At 46.1% G+C, this 17,691-nt stretch overlaps 1 protein-coding gene across 1 annotated transcript; it reads left to right on the top strand.

Moving 5' to 3' along the window:
* Positions 1–15,937: 15,937 nt before the first annotated feature.
* On the top strand, positions 15,938–17,021 carry LOC119345820 (putative protein FAR1-RELATED SEQUENCE 10). Its single transcript, XM_037615691.1, has 4 exons — positions 15,938–16,081; positions 16,156–16,221; positions 16,314–16,439; positions 16,524–17,021. Exons 1-4 carry the CDS (start codon positions 15,938–15,940, stop codon positions 17,019–17,021), a joined length of 834 nt encoding a protein of 277 aa, XP_037471588.1.
* The last annotated feature ends 670 nt before the right edge of the window (positions 17,022–17,691 follow it).

The following is a 17,691-nucleotide window of genomic DNA, read 5'->3' as shown; positions in this document are numbered from 1 at the left end:
CTCCCACGTTTGTCTTCGGCTTGCGGGAGAATGTACGTCTGGACCATGCCACGGATCGGTACAAGACCATGTTAGATGACTTCCGTGATCCGGACATCACGATTCAAACAGATGCAGAAGATTTGAGGGTCTACGTTGGAGATGCCCATAATAAAGATAAACTACTTTTAGTTCGCAGGGCCGAATCTGGCATGTGTGGCAATGAACAAGGAACCTTCTGGTTTTGTTTACAAAGGGCGACAAAAAGAAAATGGACACCATATCCAGGGAAACAACATTTCATTAGTTTGCATGCAAACGACTTAGGCATCCGGGAGACTGAAACTACTCACTCTGAACCGCTGCGTAAGTGCTGTTCCTCATCAGTTTGAACAACTCCCTAAGGCTTTATTCGGTTACACCTTCTCATAGGGGGATTAGGGTGGATTGAAGGAGGTTTTGGCTTGTAGAGGATGTAATCCCTGCCAATCCCTGCCAAACCTCTTCATTTTCTCTCTCAACCGAACAGGCCCTAAGTTTGTCAGATGTGTAAGCAGAGTTCTGAAGCCACACTTTATCCGTCACGTTACTCACTTACCCTGTCTCAATGGCGCGCCATCCATGCGGCCGTCACGGCGACAGCCAGCTCCGTCACGACGTCCCTTCTAGCCAACACTCGTATCCCACCCTTTCCGCCTCTGTATTGCCAGCCGTATTTTCCTCCGTCCATAATTGTCTCCTCCACGTGACGTTGTACTTTGTCCAGAAAGCAGGAGCATGCAAGCTCATCTTTTTTAACACAGTACAGACGCAAGTGCTCATACATACGTACATACACTTATTCTTATAAACGTACACACGCATATCATACCTCTATCATACACTCATTCTCACCCAACCACGACCTCCCCTTCTGCAAATGGGTCACCTCTTTATGCCGTTTCTCTCAAGCTCCACGGAAAATTTTCAGCTGTCGAAACATCAGCGAGCTTTGGTATTTGTGTGACGCCCACTTCTGAATAGTCCGGTAACTCACATGTTACGAGCGTGACATGCATTTAACCCCAGACCCTGGTATGTGTCGTTGGAACATATCAGCACAATATCTAATTTCAAAGCCATGTTGCTATGAACTCAACAGTGGAACCAAATTTTGTGTCTTTAAAATAGGAGAGATTCTTTACTAATATCAACCCTTTTTTGCAAGCTCCAAAGAAAGCGCATGGCGGGAAAGGGGGTGTGATGAAAAAAAAAATGTTCGGTATCTATACTACTTTTTTTTTGAAACACGGTATCTATACTACTTGGCACATCATGTAAAGGAAAATCACTCGTCGCCGTGTATCTCGACGTAAGCCTGGTGTCAAAACGCGGCTACTCAGCTTAAAACGGTGTAAGAAAATTCCAAGAACACACGGTAAATAAAGGCCTTGGCTTACATATGTGTAAGCCAAGAGTAAGTGGAGAAAGCTCTCGCCTGTATCTCGGCTTACAGAGCATGCTCGGCACAGCTTTCAAAAGCACTCGGCTTGCATATTTCTCTTGGGAACGTTCGCTGCCATGTGGCCATCGTCGGACACTTAACGGCTAGCGTGACGACTGTTAGTGTAACTGTAAGCCGAGTACGTTCCACCGGTAGTCGACTTATATTTCTCATTTTCTTTTTTCTAAACGAAAAACCCAGCCAAGGGCCGTGAAAGTACACTCGGCTTATGTCTAGGTTATAAATAACAAGGTCGCGCAAATCGTTGGTCCCTTTGCCCTAAATCACGTCGCCACCGCACCCTGCACCTAAAGCTCGCCAGTGCCACCGACGACGTCGGCCCTCACCTCTCCCGACCCACTACGCTGGCGCCACCCTCTCCACCTCTTCCACAATTCGCCGGCCGGCGCCCTTCAGTCCGCTGCTGGTCTTCGCCGCCATCCCGTCGCCGAACACCTAGGTGAGCACATCCATCTCTATATCTTTGATATATGCATGCGTGTGTGTGGACTATAGCTAGTAGAATCGATGATATTTATTTACATATCAGAATGCATGATATGGTGGCATTGATATGAATAATTATGTCGACTAGCTAGTAGAATCTCTATAATTATATTAAAATTGGTAATATTTTGGACCGATGAGATCGATATAGCTAGCTACCATAGCTATAGATTGCAATTTGATATATGGGTAGATTGTACGGATATGATATGGATGGGAACTTAATTAGGAATATGAAATAAAATCATATGGATGATATATATACATTCTCCTTTTTATTTTCTTCATATAGCGTGTGTTATAATTTTTATTGATAGTATAGGTCAATTGATGTCGGCATGCATTGTAGAATTCAGCAATCGATAACAAAATAACAGAAAACGGAAGAGAGAAAGAAATTAGAAAAGGAAAAATATTAATATAATAAAATATTGTTATGTTAAAGTGTAAATATGTATGCATAAATTACATGCGTTCAAATATTTGTAAATGATATATCTTTCATTGTGTTGTGTTACATGTGTACTAGCTTTATGTATTTTTTGAATAATGACATCTTATTAATTCATTTGTATTTTTTTTATAGATGGACGACATTAGGGGATGGAACCGGCTCATTCAGGCATTATATGTTCTGTTGGCCAAGACGAGGGAGATCGCTTCCTGGTATGACAACTACTGACCCTTGGTTTGGAAGGCGAAGGACTTGCTCTAGGCTACCATGGAGTACGAGTGAGACTGGCTCAGGCCCACATATGGTGGTGATACGGCGGTCAGTGTGATGGAGATCCTCATGTGGTGTATGAGCGAGGGGGTGGATGTCATTTTGATTTGTCACACAAGTATGAAGACTATCCTTCTGTTATGCATCGGTCGACCGGCTCTCTACGCTTTGCATCACTAGCACCATTGCCCTAGCGGCGTTGGCATCAACTAATGCATTCCTGCACTCGCCGGTGGCATGAAAGCTATGTACTGCTTTTTTTTGAAATGGAGGCAAAAGCTTTGCCTTGTCTCATTAAATAAGAAGGAGAAAGAAACATAGTTTCGGTCATTACAGGACCACATAGGTCCGAAACAAAAGGATTACTCTTCCGGTAGGATATTTCCCAAAAATCTAGCCCCTGCTATCACCCAAGTCTTTGCATCGTCTCTAATCATCGCTGGTACCCGCGAGGGCAAGGAAGCCTTGTTGCGAAATGCCCTAGCATTCCTTTCGTTTCAAATCTCCCTGCAGATGAACATTTGCAAAGAGTTGATCGCCTTCTGAGAGTAACCCGGTTGGCCCTCACTCAAAATCCACCATTGGTTCATCGTCTGAAGGTCACTCTAGGATGGGGTCGCCGATTGCCAGCCCAGCCAATCGAAAATGAAGTTCCACACCCTAATAGTGAAGCGGCACTTGAACATGATATGCGCCACCGCTTTCGGTTCGCTTTTATATAGCTGAGAAAGACCACAATTTGGCCAACCTCTACGCTGGAGCCCATCAACCATCCAGATTCTGTCTTGCAGGCCAAGCCATGAGAAGAATTTAATCTTGGGAAGTGCCTAGATCTTCCAAACCATCTAAGCCATTGCAGACTTGATCAAACCAGCAAACTGCGTCCTGTACACAGTAGCGGTAGAGTAGCATCCATCCGTGGTGAACTTCCAACGGATGCCATCCTTAGTACCTGGAGTCAAATGCACCGCCTGAGTTTGTCTCCAAAGGTCGTAGAATTGTTGGATCGGGACAACCGAGAGGCCGTCTTGCATGTCAATGTGTGTGACCCAAACATTGTTGGCCACCGCGTTGGCGATGCAACTGTTGGTGCATTTTTAAAGGGCGAAGATGCCGGTGCGATGTCTTTTGGTTTCTGCCCATTAAGCCATGGAGAGTCCCAGAAGCTCGCCGACAAGCGGTCGTCGATGGTGATTGTCGTGGCCACATGAAAAGATTCCCGTCCTTGTCATCACATGGGATTTTGAGGCCGACCCAGGCCCTCTGAGGGTCCTCCCAAGAAAACCATATCCATCTAAGTCTGAGTGCATGAGAGAACTTGTCGAGGTCAAGGATGCCCATGCCGCCCAAATTTGTGGGGCGACACACAATTTTCCAATTGATCTTGCATTTGCCGCCTAGGATATGGTCCGTTCCCGCCCATAGAAATGCCCATTGTATCCCGGTGATGCTTTGCTTGATACCCGGACTCCCGGAGGCATATCAAGCGCAGTGATGTGAAAAATCACAAGAGATGTTAAGAATGACTTGACCAGTGTCGTCCGACCAGCAGTGTTGATGTTATTCACTTGCCATGACGGAAGCTTGGACGACACCTTATCCACCAGGAACTGACAGTCAACACTCTTGAGACTGTGAGTTGAGAGTGGGAGGCTTATGTATCTTTGGGGGAAACCCACTCGCTTAGCCGGGAAGTTCTGTTCAATTGCATCGAAGTCAATATTGCCACGACGTATAGGGGCGACCACACTCTTGAGGGGATTAGCGACCAGACCCGTGACCTCTTCGAAATTGGTCAGGATGGCCGCCGGCTGATCATTGTCCTCCTTGACAGGGCTACGGAGAATGCGGCGTCATCAGCGTATAAGGAGGTGCTCAATGTGGAAGAGCGAGCCCACAGTCTGTGGAGAAGGCCTTGGTCCATGGCTTTGGCAAGTGGTTGTCGTAGAGGATCGATGCCAATGACGAAAAGAAAAGGGGAGAGTGGATCCGCCTGCTACAGTCCCTTACCCAACTTTATCGGGTCCCCTAGGACCCGGTTAAGAAGAAATCGCGAGGAGGACGGAGCCATAAAGCAGCCACCTAGTTTTTGAATCCGGCAGGGAATCCCTGGCGTTGGAACAAGTCTAGGAGGTAGTTCCAATGAGCCGAGTCGAAAGCCTTCTTGATATCTAGCTTGAGGAGGAGGGCCGGCGTTTTTTTTTCTGGTGCAGACGTCTAGTAAACCCACGAATGAACATGAAATTATCGTGGATGCTTCTAGTCTTGATAAAAGCGCTCTGATCCTCGGAGACCAGACCACTCATGAATGGATCCCAACGATTGGCCATGATCTTGGCGATGATCTTAGAGAAGGCGTGAATCGGGTTGATTGGGTGGAAATCCACGATATCTTTGGCCCCATCCTTCTTTGGATGCAACACTATATTTGCCAAGATGAGCCAGTGCAAGTTAGCTGTTTGCATATTTGAGAAGGAGTTGATTGCGGTCATCATGTCTACTTTAATAATTTCCTAGCAAGACTTGAAGAAGGATCCGATGTAACCGTCTGGTCCAGGCGCTTTATCTTCGGGCAATTGGGAAATGGCCGCAAGCACCTCGGCCTCGCCGAAGTTTTCGCCAAGATTGGAAAGATAATAGTGGTCGAAGTGGAGGGGCTTCCAGTTGAAATCCCTTTGTCCTTCACTGGTCTTTGCAAAAAAATGTCTTGAAGTGGTCCATAAGCACCCTGCTCTTTTCGTTGTGTGATGTGACCCACCCAGACCCAACTTTGAGGCTACGTTGCATGGATACTTGGATACGTATCGGATACGCGATACGGGGATATGCCCGATACGTCAACTTTCTAAAAACATGAATACGGGGATACGTTTATATATAGATGTTAGATATATTAATTATTACAAATATGAAGAAAAAAAATTAAAGAGGTTCTAGGTCAAAGCATGCCTCAATATGATTACCCCTTTCTTTTTTGCACTCAGTACACTTCCATTAATTGGCAGTGAGGTTTGCCTAGGTTTACTGTTCCAATCAATGTATCGATTCTCTCTTGCTCACCTTTCAACTGCACAAAAACATTGACAGACATGTTTTCACATGAACTCATGCCTATGTTGGGAATCTTGAAAAGGTACACCTTTATTATTAAGGGGATTTCACGTCGAACGAGGGGTTTCAGGTATCCAAAATGTATCGCAGAAGTATCCTAGGAGTATCAAACATTATTTTCTTTTTTATATATCAAAATATCGAGGGATACTTACGGGATACGTATCGGGAAGTATCGGGGCAGTATCTGAGTATCGGGGCAGTATCCGGCTGGATACACGCACTTTCTGAAGTATCCGTGCAACGTAGCTTTGAGGTGATGAATGATTTTTTCTCTCCTTCTCGTATTCACCTTGAGATGAAAAAATTGGGTATTGGCATCTCCTTCCTTGAGGTTTTTGATTCTACCGCATTGCTTTTTTCTTGCCCGGACCAACGCAGCGATGCGAATAACCCTTCTCTTCAGCTAAGAGCGGAGATCGGCTTCCTTCGGCGAAATAGGTCAATTATCTTGAGCGATGTCGAGATGCAAGATAACCTGTAGGGCCATGTTCAGTTGAATCTTCGCATTCGGAAACAAGCTCTTACTCCAGCATTTAAGCATGAACGCCGTGTTGCACAGTTTAGGAAGTAGGACATGACAAGGTTCCAGGTGGTCAGAAGGGCTTCCAAGCCTGTTGGACAATGTTGTGGAATCCCGGCATAGCAATCCAGAAACTCTCGAAATGGAAGCTTCTGATCTCTTGGGACCAAGATCTTGAGAAAGCAGGAGCAGGCAGTGGTCCGAGAGGGAAGATGAAAGGGCATGAAGGATGTGCCCATCGTGGGAGATGTCCCAATCAGAGTTGCAGAAGAAGGAGTCAAGCTTACTCAAAGTTGGGTCCTGCCGCTCGTTGCTCCAGGTGAAATGATGGCTCAGCAAGTGTATTTCCTTAAGCCTAGCTTGAGCAAGTGCTTCTCGAAATTTTGTGATTCTTCTCCTATCAAAACTCGGTTTGTTTTTGTCCCTCGCTCTGTAAATTTGATTGAAATCTCTGCACACCAACCAACCCTCATCGCCGGGATGTTTAAGAGTCAAAAGCTCAGTGTAGAAGGCCTTCTTTCTGTTCGAGGTCGATGGACCATACACCATAGTGATCCAGAAGCTCTCGTTGGAAGCCTTAAACAACACCTTGGCAGAGAGGCGGAATTCCCCAAACCCGAAGTCAGAGCAATGCACCGTGGTACCCGTCACCGGCCATTGTGCAAAATTCTGCAAACGGTATCCACCCAAGAAGGAGGCAGTGAACCAGTCGATATTGGCTAGCTTTGATTCTTGGAGGCAAGCAATATGGCACTGTGAAGCGGAGATGATCTCATGTACAGTAGCTCGTCTGTCCTGGCAGTTAAGCCCCCGCATGTTCCAACAATGAATATTGAAGTTCTGGGCTAACATTTTGATCTAGCAAGCACAACAACAAAGAGCAGTTTGAGTATTGCATGGAAATTTGGTGGCCACATAGTAAACACCAGCAGGAAGATGACAGCAGCAAACAGAACTTCGACTGGGTTTGTTGGAAGGGAAATGCATAACTTGAGCAATAGGGGTACAAGCTTCAACACATGAAGCAGATAACAGGTAGCACCGTCATGTTCAGACAGTACAAACACTGTCATGTTCAGGATTTCGTAATGTACCCATATTTTCGGAAGCAAGGCGCCACCCAACTATGTGAACCTTGTTAGGAACTGGAGTTGACCATATGTTGCCCCAAACATAGGCGTGTTAGTACAGAACTAAACCATTTTTCAATTTTTGAAATACAAGAGATTCTTAACTTTTTTTTTGAGAAACGTAGTACACAAGCAGACGCTCATAAACGCATACATAAATTCACCCTATGAACGTCTCCAACAGACTGGGCCGACGGGTCTTGAGATTGACGAAGTCACCACAAATGGATCGCTATCGACTCGAACGTCGCCTCCAACCGAAAGAATATTCCTCTTTTATGAGAGACCAAAGCGTCAAACCTGTGGTTTGATCTCTGTTGGGCTATAGGACCTAGGATGTTCGGTACCTGGTACTACTAGACACATTACGTTCTATGGATAGCAAAGTCCTCATTTTTATTACGCCTTACTCTGCAAAGTCCTTGTGATTATCCCGTCAAAAAAAGTCCTTGTGATTATAATTATGCCTTTAATTAGCAAAGTCATTGTGATTACCATTATGCCTTTAATCTCCTTTCGGCTACATAAAAGCTAGTAACCGTATTCTTCAAGCACTAAACCTAATAGCTACCGGGAAGGAAAGAGAGGCTAATTACATATACAGGGCCATATAGTTGATCAGTTCCTAGTACGTCGGCCGAGGTAGATTTAATCGTGGCAAGGACACCAATCAAACACCACGGGTGTTCGTCCGTACCATAAGATGCATGCATGATAATCGATGCCCTATCATGAGCTAGTGAATTACTCCTACTTAATTTAGCCAATGCAATGAACGACTTTGCTAAAGGACATGTGATAAATGACTTAGCTTTTTTTGCGAAATAATATATGACTTATCTACAATTGTTGTTTAGGAGATTGTAAAATTTATAAGTACTTCCTTCGATTCAAATTAATTGTCGCATCTGATCTAGTACTCCTTATACTTTGAAACAAAGGGAATACAAAATTTATGAAAATCCAACAACACCAATGGTGCAGCAGAGCGTGCCCAACTCTTCTAGAAAATATACTATGATCCCTGATTTTTAAGGCCTTACAATCACTTGAGGTCTCCAAATTGGAATTGGGTCATCTAATTTTGACAGGGTCAACAATTTCTCAAGCGGCTTTCTCATTCATTCTTTTAATTCACCATGCTCCTATAAATACACTATGCTCTCTAATACTATGCTCCCTAATTTTAAGGCCTCACAATCAATTGAGGTCTCCAATTTTGAATTGGCTCGTCAAATTTTTGACCGGGTCAACAATTTTTCAAGAGCTCTCTGATTCAATTCCATTAATTCACTATGCTCCTTAACTTTGGAGTTTTTTCATTTGATAGAGGTATTCAGGATTTGGTAAATGATTTGACTAGGTCAATAATTTTTCAAATTAGCCGACAATAACCGGCCTCTAAAAACATATCGCACCCTCTCACCACCTAAAAAAATAAACATCAACATGTGATATTGTGACATAAATATAGCATGGAGACACCAATGCAAACAAATCCCCACATGAGTATGGGTTGATTAACAGATGACACAGAATCACAGCGTGAAAGGCCCACCAAAACACTGCAGTATAAATAAAAAGAAACACACACTGATCATCTCCACACTCGCCAAACCAAATACTCACTCAGTTCCAAAACATAAAGTGTATTTGTTTTTTAAAAAGTCATTTTTTAACTTCGACCAAGTTTAGTATTTCATGATGAATCTAATGATACCAATTTGATATTATGAATATTGATATATTTCTCTACAAATTTGATCAAACTTAAAGAGGCTTAGTTTTTCAAAAACCCAATACACCTCATATTTAAAAACAGAGCAAGTAAGAAAATCGCGAAAATCCAATAATACCAACGGCACAGCAAAGTGGGCCCAAACCTTCTAGTAGTAGATACCAAACTCTCCAGAAAGGGAGCTCTTTGGTGCATATGGGTGGATTGAATAAGTGGGTGATCGTTGTTTGAGTCACTGCAATCCAACCATTGGATGTGTGTGATGTTCCTGTAGGCTTTGTTCAGTCATGTGTCACATATACGCCCGCTCACGGTTTACACGCACGCGACCAACTATCCACCACTAAATCTGATATCTAATGAAAGGACGAGGACGAAACCAGCTGCTCCCTATGCTGAAATAAATACACTATGCTCCCTAATTTTAAGGCCTCACGTCAACCAACAGACATCAGCTGGTTAGGTGGACAGCGGTATCTCCAACCCATCAGGATTCAAATCCTGGTGCTCGCATTATTCCTGGATTTATTTCAGGATTTCCGGCGATGCGCTTTCAGTGGGAGGAGACGTTCCCGTCGACGACAAGGCGCCTACGGTGACTTCGTAAATCTCAAGGTGTGTGTGTGCATTCATACGGGTGAGTGTATGCGCGTGTATATGAGCGCTTGTGTCTGTACTGATGCTCAAAAAAAAACCAACAGACATCAGCAATTAAACGATTAGAAAAAATATGCAGCGTCCTCAACAAGAAAAATCTGCACAGAGCAAAGTGCGTGTAGACTTCTAGTCTAATGATCTAATCCATACAAACATGGCGTAACCATTTCTGCTAGTCGGATGATATATCGGCTGAATTTGTTTTGTAGGTAAATCTGCAATCCACGTGGAGCAACTTTTCGGCTTGTCCCGTGCACCAAGGTTTACAACAGAAATTTGGGAGTGCGGAGAGGATAGATGGGAGAGGTGAGAGGAGAGTAGGTGGGATACAGAGAACATGAGATGAGAGTTTCAAATTCAATAATAACATGCCCCTCACACTAGCCATTCCTCATCTCTATCTCCACTAAACGCACCCTTACAGGTGGCCCTGTGGTCCGCCGCTCCTAACTCACAGAGCCCATCTTCTTCTCCTCGCTTGATTTTGTCTGACTGTTGGGCCCTGTCTGACTCGTCGGTGGTCCGGCATCGCCATGGACGAGCTCGAGCATGTGACACACATAAGGATAGGGCACGAAGGCAAGTTTTCATATATCTGAATCACAGTCTTAACATATAAGGATCTTCTTCGAGATGAATGACATGGTGAGCAATCCAGCTTCAACACAATGGATACGTAAATCCTTACCGAAAAAGGCTTTCGCCCCACTTTATATATGTAAATCCTTTGCCTCTGTTTAAAGAAATACTTATAGATGGTCACCTCTTGCTTTGGAAATTTCCACTGGAGAGTGGAGAGACGGTGACCACGTGTCCAGATGTGTAAAAATGATATCGATGCATCTACATATGAATTATGTTATGGATGGTTAATATTCCAGCCTACCATTATCTGCTTTCATTTTCGGATCGGTTAGTTTGCTGGCACATGGACCTGAATGATAGAAAATCAAGTGCAAGGCTGGGCGCACATCACATGGTGGTCCTTGCAAGAGCACTCACTGTCTGTACGTGTCCTCAACTGGCTACACAATGGAATGATGGATCCGAAGTACAGTCTGATCTACATTGAAGCAGGCTCCACGCATATTATTTCTCTCTCTTTTTGGTTGAGAAACGTGGGCTTGCTTGCTTGGCATCTTGAACTGATTGGTACTACTAGTTCTTATCATTGTGTCCAGAGCTGAGCAGAGATTCCAGACAGTGAAATGGATATAGTATCTGCCAATCTGCCACTGCATTTTCTAGTGCTAGCGGTTCAACCATTCTATCTTGACTAGTGCAAGTGTTCTTTTAGAAAAGGAGGATTACCCCGGCCTCTGCATCTGGACGATGCATGCAGCCATTTTATTAATTATTCACAAAGAGCTTATAAAGTAGTACATAAGGTAGTTTGAAGCCATCATCTTAACAACAACTGTCGCTACTCATTCCATTTGATAAAGGGCTGCCGATAGTCCGAGTCTAATACCAAACAGACTTCACAGCAATGCCTAACATTTAAAGTCGGAGGCCCCAACCAAGCCACATACTGAGTTTAGGGTACAAAGCGGTCCGACGCACACTCATGTGTCGTCGCCGCCATCTTCCACGATCCACCTTCGGAACAGGACACAAGACCATGCTAGGCCTGCCGTCGATACCCCCACAACTCCATACATAGCCATCCTCCTGTGCTAGTCCGTCCACCTACATCGGACGCCGAGACTCCACTGCACCACGCCGCCGAGATCCGCCATCATCGATACGGAGGATGAAACCCCGCTCCGCCTCTGTGCTCTTCCAGTCAGCACCTACTTCAAAACGGTGCCCTTAGGAGGGAGTACGACATGGAAGATGTCGCCATCGTCCGATCCGGGAAGACCCAGATCTAGGGTGCCAACATGTTGTTCGACGAGATTTTGTCGCGCGAAGTATCTATGAGCGCGGAAAGTTTTTTTATAATGTTTTTCCTAACTTTTCTCTTAGAATCACAGGAGGAACAAATACGATAGTGTTTTGCATGTGCACGTGAATGGGAAAGCTTCTCCATGCCTAAGTGTATCTAGCTAAAGCTCATAAGATGGCCATTACTGATTCACTAACTTTTTTTTTCTAGTGTGGACTAAAGATTCAGAAACGGATGCATGCATACATTGCATGTTAACTAGCAGGCTTAATCATGGATATATAATTAAATATTCCGGCAAGCTCTAACCGCAGGATATTTAAGTGTATTAGAGGATCGGTTGCTAATCTATTGGAGAGACCGCCTGCACGCACACGTCGCTTGGGTACATTGATCAGCCGTGTATGAAGTGTGTGCCCGTGAGATAATTGGAGTACAGAGTACCAGTTGTATTCTGCACCAAGTTGGTCACGTGTATATGCAGCGGCACGAGCCCAACTCATACATGCATGTGCCAATCAACCTAGTACGTGTGCGTATTGATGCGGCCAGCCCCGTGACAGGACTAAAAAAATCAGTTTACGTGTACCTTGTCGTCAACTTTCAGCAGATAAAGAGGCACGCCCAGGATAATCATCCGGGGGAACTGCTCCCAGGATAATCTCTAGCGACGCGATCCCTCAACAGAAAACTGGCGGCGCATCTGCAGGGCACGAGCGGCTCTTTTGTACCCTAGCCTCTGGCTATAAAAGCCATCAACTCCTTTGGCACAGAGGGCACGGAGACCACGCAGCTACGCCGCAAGGCTGCCGCCCATTACACGCATATACACCACGCCGCAAGGCTTTTTCATCCTATGATCTCTAGACGCACATACGTCCAGAGAAAAGACCTGCTAGCACCACATCCATCCATTCGTCATCGGAGCACACAACCGGCGACCAGGCACACATCCATCATAACTCACGCACGGGAGAGATCCATCCATCCTTCACGCAACACAACATCTATCTATTCTACCACGCACACATCCATCCATCGCCCGGCAAACCACTTTGCAAAACACCAGAGGCAAATCACATCTTGCAGGAATTAAACGCAGCCGCAACGGAGATCCGCGGTCATCCGTGCAAGGGGGGCAAGGACTTCGACGATATGAACACCAAGCTCATGTTGCCTGATGGTGAGATGATCGTCTAATTACTTTTTTTTTGTTTCTCTCCCTGCCATCCAGCATGCGCGCACCACACCTAGAGTGTGTGCCGGACATTGGGGACGACGATGCTTGTGTGATCGCGTTGTCGCCACCGTCGAAGACGACTTCATTGGACCAGAAAAACTGCACCGACATCATTGGGGTTTGTCTACGCCAAGCCGTTCATTTTCAGGTGTCATGTTCTTGGCTGGAGATTACTTGGGAGCAGCCGGAGCTCTCCAACGATGCAGCCCAACCGCTAGCCCCGTCGCCCTACCATCGCAGCCTTCACAGCGCTTGGTGAACACCCCACGGTGTACAGGTCGCGACACACAGATGACGACGAACAGGGCCACGGTGAACAGGTTCATGGCAAAGGATACACCGGCGTACAGGCTTGGCATCACACTCTTGGATGAGACGACGTGGCGGAATCGGAGCTCGTTGTCGATGCAGCCCGAAACCCGCCTTTTTCATCACGGCGTACATGTTTCGCATTACACTCTTGGAGGAGACGACATGGCGGAACCAGAGCTCGCCGACAACGCAGCCCGAGACCCGCCTTTCCCATCACGACGTACAAGTCCTTGGTGGAACCAATATCCGCAACGACGGGTCTAAGACCGGTTCCTCCTTCATGAGGCCTGCATCCCCGACAAACAGGTCAATGGCATACAGATCCTTTACTGAACCGAAGATTGCAACGACGCGGTCCAAGACCGGTCCCTCCTTCGAGAGGCGCACCCATCATGGCGGACAGGTCCATGGCTTCGCTGGTGCACAGGTCACTCTTTCGCGTAGTACCAGCCCAAGGCGATGCGGCCTTTGCGACACCACTTTCCACGGCCCTGTGAGGCGGCGCCTTTGCCTTGGCAGACCGCCAAATACTTGGTGTCTAGCCAAGATGAGGCGCCAACCACCCCGGCCATGACAATATGAGCGTGTGTCAGTTTATTTTACACTGACGCCGGTCTCCCCAAACCGTTACTCCCGCAAGGCGTAGCCCCTTGAACACCCCGATGAAGCAACAGGTCATCAAGATGTCTGAGCCGACCGCGACCCATGCTACCCCAACACCAACTACTCCAACGCCGCAAAAACCGACGAGGCACGACGGCGAGGGCGGGCCTGGCCACCACAAAGGCCACACTACTTGCGGCGCGTGTACCGACGAGGACACGGGCTCTGCCGCCGCCCACACACACCACCATCATCATGCATGGAGAGCGCGAATCGAAGACGACGAAGACGCCCATGCAGCTTAATCGGAGGTATCTCGCGGAGCAACCCGCGGGAGTAATTAACCGGGAGCCTTCCGAGGCCCCGGGAACCAGGAGACCGCGATCGCCATAGTCAGGCTGGCCGCGCTAGTAGGCCACGGAGCGCACTTTTTGTTTACGGGATCTTGTAATTTTGTTTCTCCAATGAGATTAATGAAATGCTCGTTTCCCGCATCCTTTTCTTCGTGTACTACGGTACACTGGCACGCCCGCCTTTTTTTTTCTTTTCTTCTTTCTCCGGCGCAAGAGAGAAATACGCTCCCCTCTTCCTTTCTCAACGGAGTCTATAGATATTTTTCTCGTGTCAAACACATGTCTTTGATCGTCCATTATTGGTATATATGTACTGCTCATTATCTGAAGAAATTGTGCATGATTCAGGATTCAGAGAATGATTGCCTCTGTATTGTGCATATCTCACATTCCAGATAGACAGGCTGAACCACTTCGCTGATTATCTGGGATCGATTCACACACAAACACACACGAAATCCCAGGATTGAAACGAAACCAAATGTTCAAACTAGATTAGTAAGCCTAGTGCGTAGAATTGGATGAATCGAGTCTGAACTGTGGTGGTAGAGTACTATGAATGGGGCTTGCATCTAGAGTCTTATTGTTCTCTTTGCTGTGGCTAAGGCAGCAACGCCTTCGAGAAAGGAAAATAAAAGGGGCAAGAGAGACTGTCAGTCTCCGCGTCTGGCATACATAGCTTTCGGATGTGAACATTTGACAAACGGCGGTAGATATTGTTGCATTATCCTTCCGTTCTATACAAGTTTGTATAGTAATCTTGTTGAATTAAGTCAGGACCTAAGCTAGGAGGATGGGCCCGTCCACCTAAGCTCCTGCCGTTGGCTCAGTGCGGCCGCAGGAGCTTGTTTAGTCTCACATCGCTTAGTTGAGCCCTGCTCCGGTGCTCCCCTAACCTAATTTCGGAGGGGTATTTTTGTCCCCGCGAATTTGTTTTTGTCCTGGCCCGCCGCAGCCCAGATCCAAGCCCTGTTTAGCCCTGTATAACCCAGAACGTATACGTACAGTACCCTGGTCAGAAAAAAAATATCACACGACCCCACGTCCACGTAAGACCTGCCGAATCCAATCGTTCACGCGAGCAGCTCCATCAATCTCGCGAGCATTGATGCAGCTCCATAAGTCACGTAGTAGATCTCCAGCGGCGGCTATCTCGTCGCTGGCGATCTCGTCGGACAGCGGGCGCGACAACGTCGTGAATCTCCAACGAGCGCGCACCGGTACCGCATCCCGCGTCCCCCCTCTAGTCTCGTTCGCAGCAATATCGAACGAACTGCCGCCGCCAGTGGTAGTGGTTAACCTAGTGGGGCGGGTAACCTAGCTACCCGGCGGCGCATGCAATCGTGGATCTTGTTCCGGTAGTGCTGCTCCTCATGATCTGGGTTCACGTAGCGTCAGTTGCCGTTGGCTGTGCGCACCACCGGTATCGTTATTTGATGTGGCGGCTAACCTAGGTATCTGGCGGCAGAGGTAATCACAGATCAAGTTAGGTTTTGAAATCGTGCAGTTCCTCGCGATTGAAAGTGATCACGACGGGTGCCGTGGCCATCTTCCTTACTAAGTTGGGCAGATCTGAACGGCCTCGGTTGCGGTTGTTTACATAACATCCGTGATCATGTGCTATGTGTTTTATATTTCATCATTGATAATGTTTGCACATGTGATGATACATAATATTGGTTGTAGAAAATGGCGGACGAGGAGTTAACTGATATCATGGTAGACATAGAGTTTGGAGAACTGATAAAAGACTGGATAGAAGATTGGTCAGATGATGAAAATTCAGATCGTGAAGATCGGTCAGAGAATGGGAACAAATGGGACGATCTTAATGTGAGTGGCATTGTCATGTTGTAATTTTTTGGTGGCATTCGACAACATTAAATCTTTGTGTTGAAAATTTATAGATCGATGAGCTTGATGATGATCAGGAAAACAACTCGGAGCTCTCGAATGAAGATTACATTAGTCAGGTACGTAAGTGAAAATTTTTGTTGGCATGCAAATTGAATTTCTTCTGGAATATTATATGATAAGTAATTATGTATTTGTGTTGTATTTTCAGTTCATTTCCGAATGTCATAATGCGTACGACTATTACGGTGAATCCGACGCGGAGACAGGCCTTAACGACGAATCATTAGATGCACCTGGTTCTGGGGAGTCTGAGTCGTCGGTCATCATGAGTGAGGTATGCGTGTAATCAATGTTCTATGGAAGTAAGTAATGTTAAACCTTAGAAATATGTTTTCATGGTTGTGGTTTGATTGTGTAGGTGACACAAGATGATGGGGCAAAGAATGTCCAAGATACTGCCAGTGCAGATGATAAGAGGGATATGTTCATGCAGATAATGGAAATGACCTTTACGTCTCACGATGCTGCGTATGATTTCTACAACAGCTATGCTAGAGATAATGGTTTCAGCATTAGAAAGAATAAGGTCAGGTATAGCAAAACAGAGTCACGTCATATGCGTTATAGGCGGTTTGTTTGTTCAAGACAAGGGAAACGTGACAGCAAGTTGCTAACCGAGGAAGGACACAGCCGTAGGCTCAGAGCCGAGACACGCTGCTTTTGCGAAGCGCACCTGACCGTCAAGCTTGACCAAAAGTGTGGGGTTTGGTATGTTGAAAGTTTTGAGGACAAGCATAGCCATATGTTGGCAGGACCGGACGAGGTACCTTTTCTTTGGTCCCACAGAAAAATCAAAGAGTACCAGAAGCATGAGATAATGTCCATGGGAGCTCAGGGATTAGAATTTACGACATGATGGATTGCTTCATCAGCAAACATGTATGGTATGGCGGTGTTGGTTTTACCAGGCGTGAAATATACAACCTTTGCGCCAAGGAGAAGAGGAAGCTGCTTTCAAAAGGTGATGCTGCCACAGCCATAGGCATCATGGCCAATAGAAAACAGAGGGATCCTAGCTTCTTTTTCGAGTACATGCTAGATAAGGAAGGACATTTGAATAGGATGTTCTGGTGCGACTCCCAGTCTCGTCATGACTATGAGGACTTCGGCGACGTGCTTGTATTTGACAGCACGTACAAGATGAACCGCTATGGTATGCCATTCATACCTTTTGTTGATATTAACAATCACCGGAAGACCACTGTTTTTGGTTGTGCCATAGTTTCGGACGAGACCGAGGAGACATACGTGTGGCTTCTGCGGACTTTTTTGAGGTCCATGTGTCAAAAGATGCCTAAGAGTGTTATCATAGACGCCGACGCTGCGATGATCAAGGCAATTCGCGAAGTCTTGCCAGACGTGTGGCACCGTATATGTACGTGGCACATAGAGAAAAGTATAAAGATTCACCTCAGTCACAAGTCCTTGAAGGAGTTCCGAACTCTTCTGTACTACAGCACGTCCATGGCAACGTTTGAGGAGAGATGGCACCCATTTTCCAAAAGATGGCAGCCGAAAAAAACTGT

The sequence above is a fragment of the Triticum dicoccoides genome, unplaced genomic scaffold (assembly GCF_002162155.2).
Source record: "Triticum dicoccoides isolate Atlit2015 ecotype Zavitan unplaced genomic scaffold, WEW_v2.0 scaffold30902, whole genome shotgun sequence".
NCBI lineage: Eukaryota > Viridiplantae > Streptophyta > Magnoliopsida > Poales > Poaceae > Triticum > Triticum dicoccoides.
The sequence above is the reverse complement of the archived record's forward strand: the minus strand, read 5'-3'. Positions and strand labels throughout refer to the sequence as shown.

Excerpts from the sequence above, each read along its gene's own strand:
- LOC119345820 (XM_037615691.1), top strand. The coding sequence starts at position 15,938 with ATGGCGGACGAGGAGTTAACTGATATCATGGTAGACATAGAGTTTGGA. Across the intron at positions 16,082-16,155 it reads ACAAATGGGACGATCTTAAT|ATCGATGAGCTTGATGATGA; the intron begins GTGAGTGGCATT and ends GAAAATTTATAG. Across the intron at positions 16,440-16,523 it reads CGTCGGTCATCATGAGTGAG|GTGACACAAGATGATGGGGC; the intron begins GTATGCGTGTAA and ends TTGATTGTGTAG.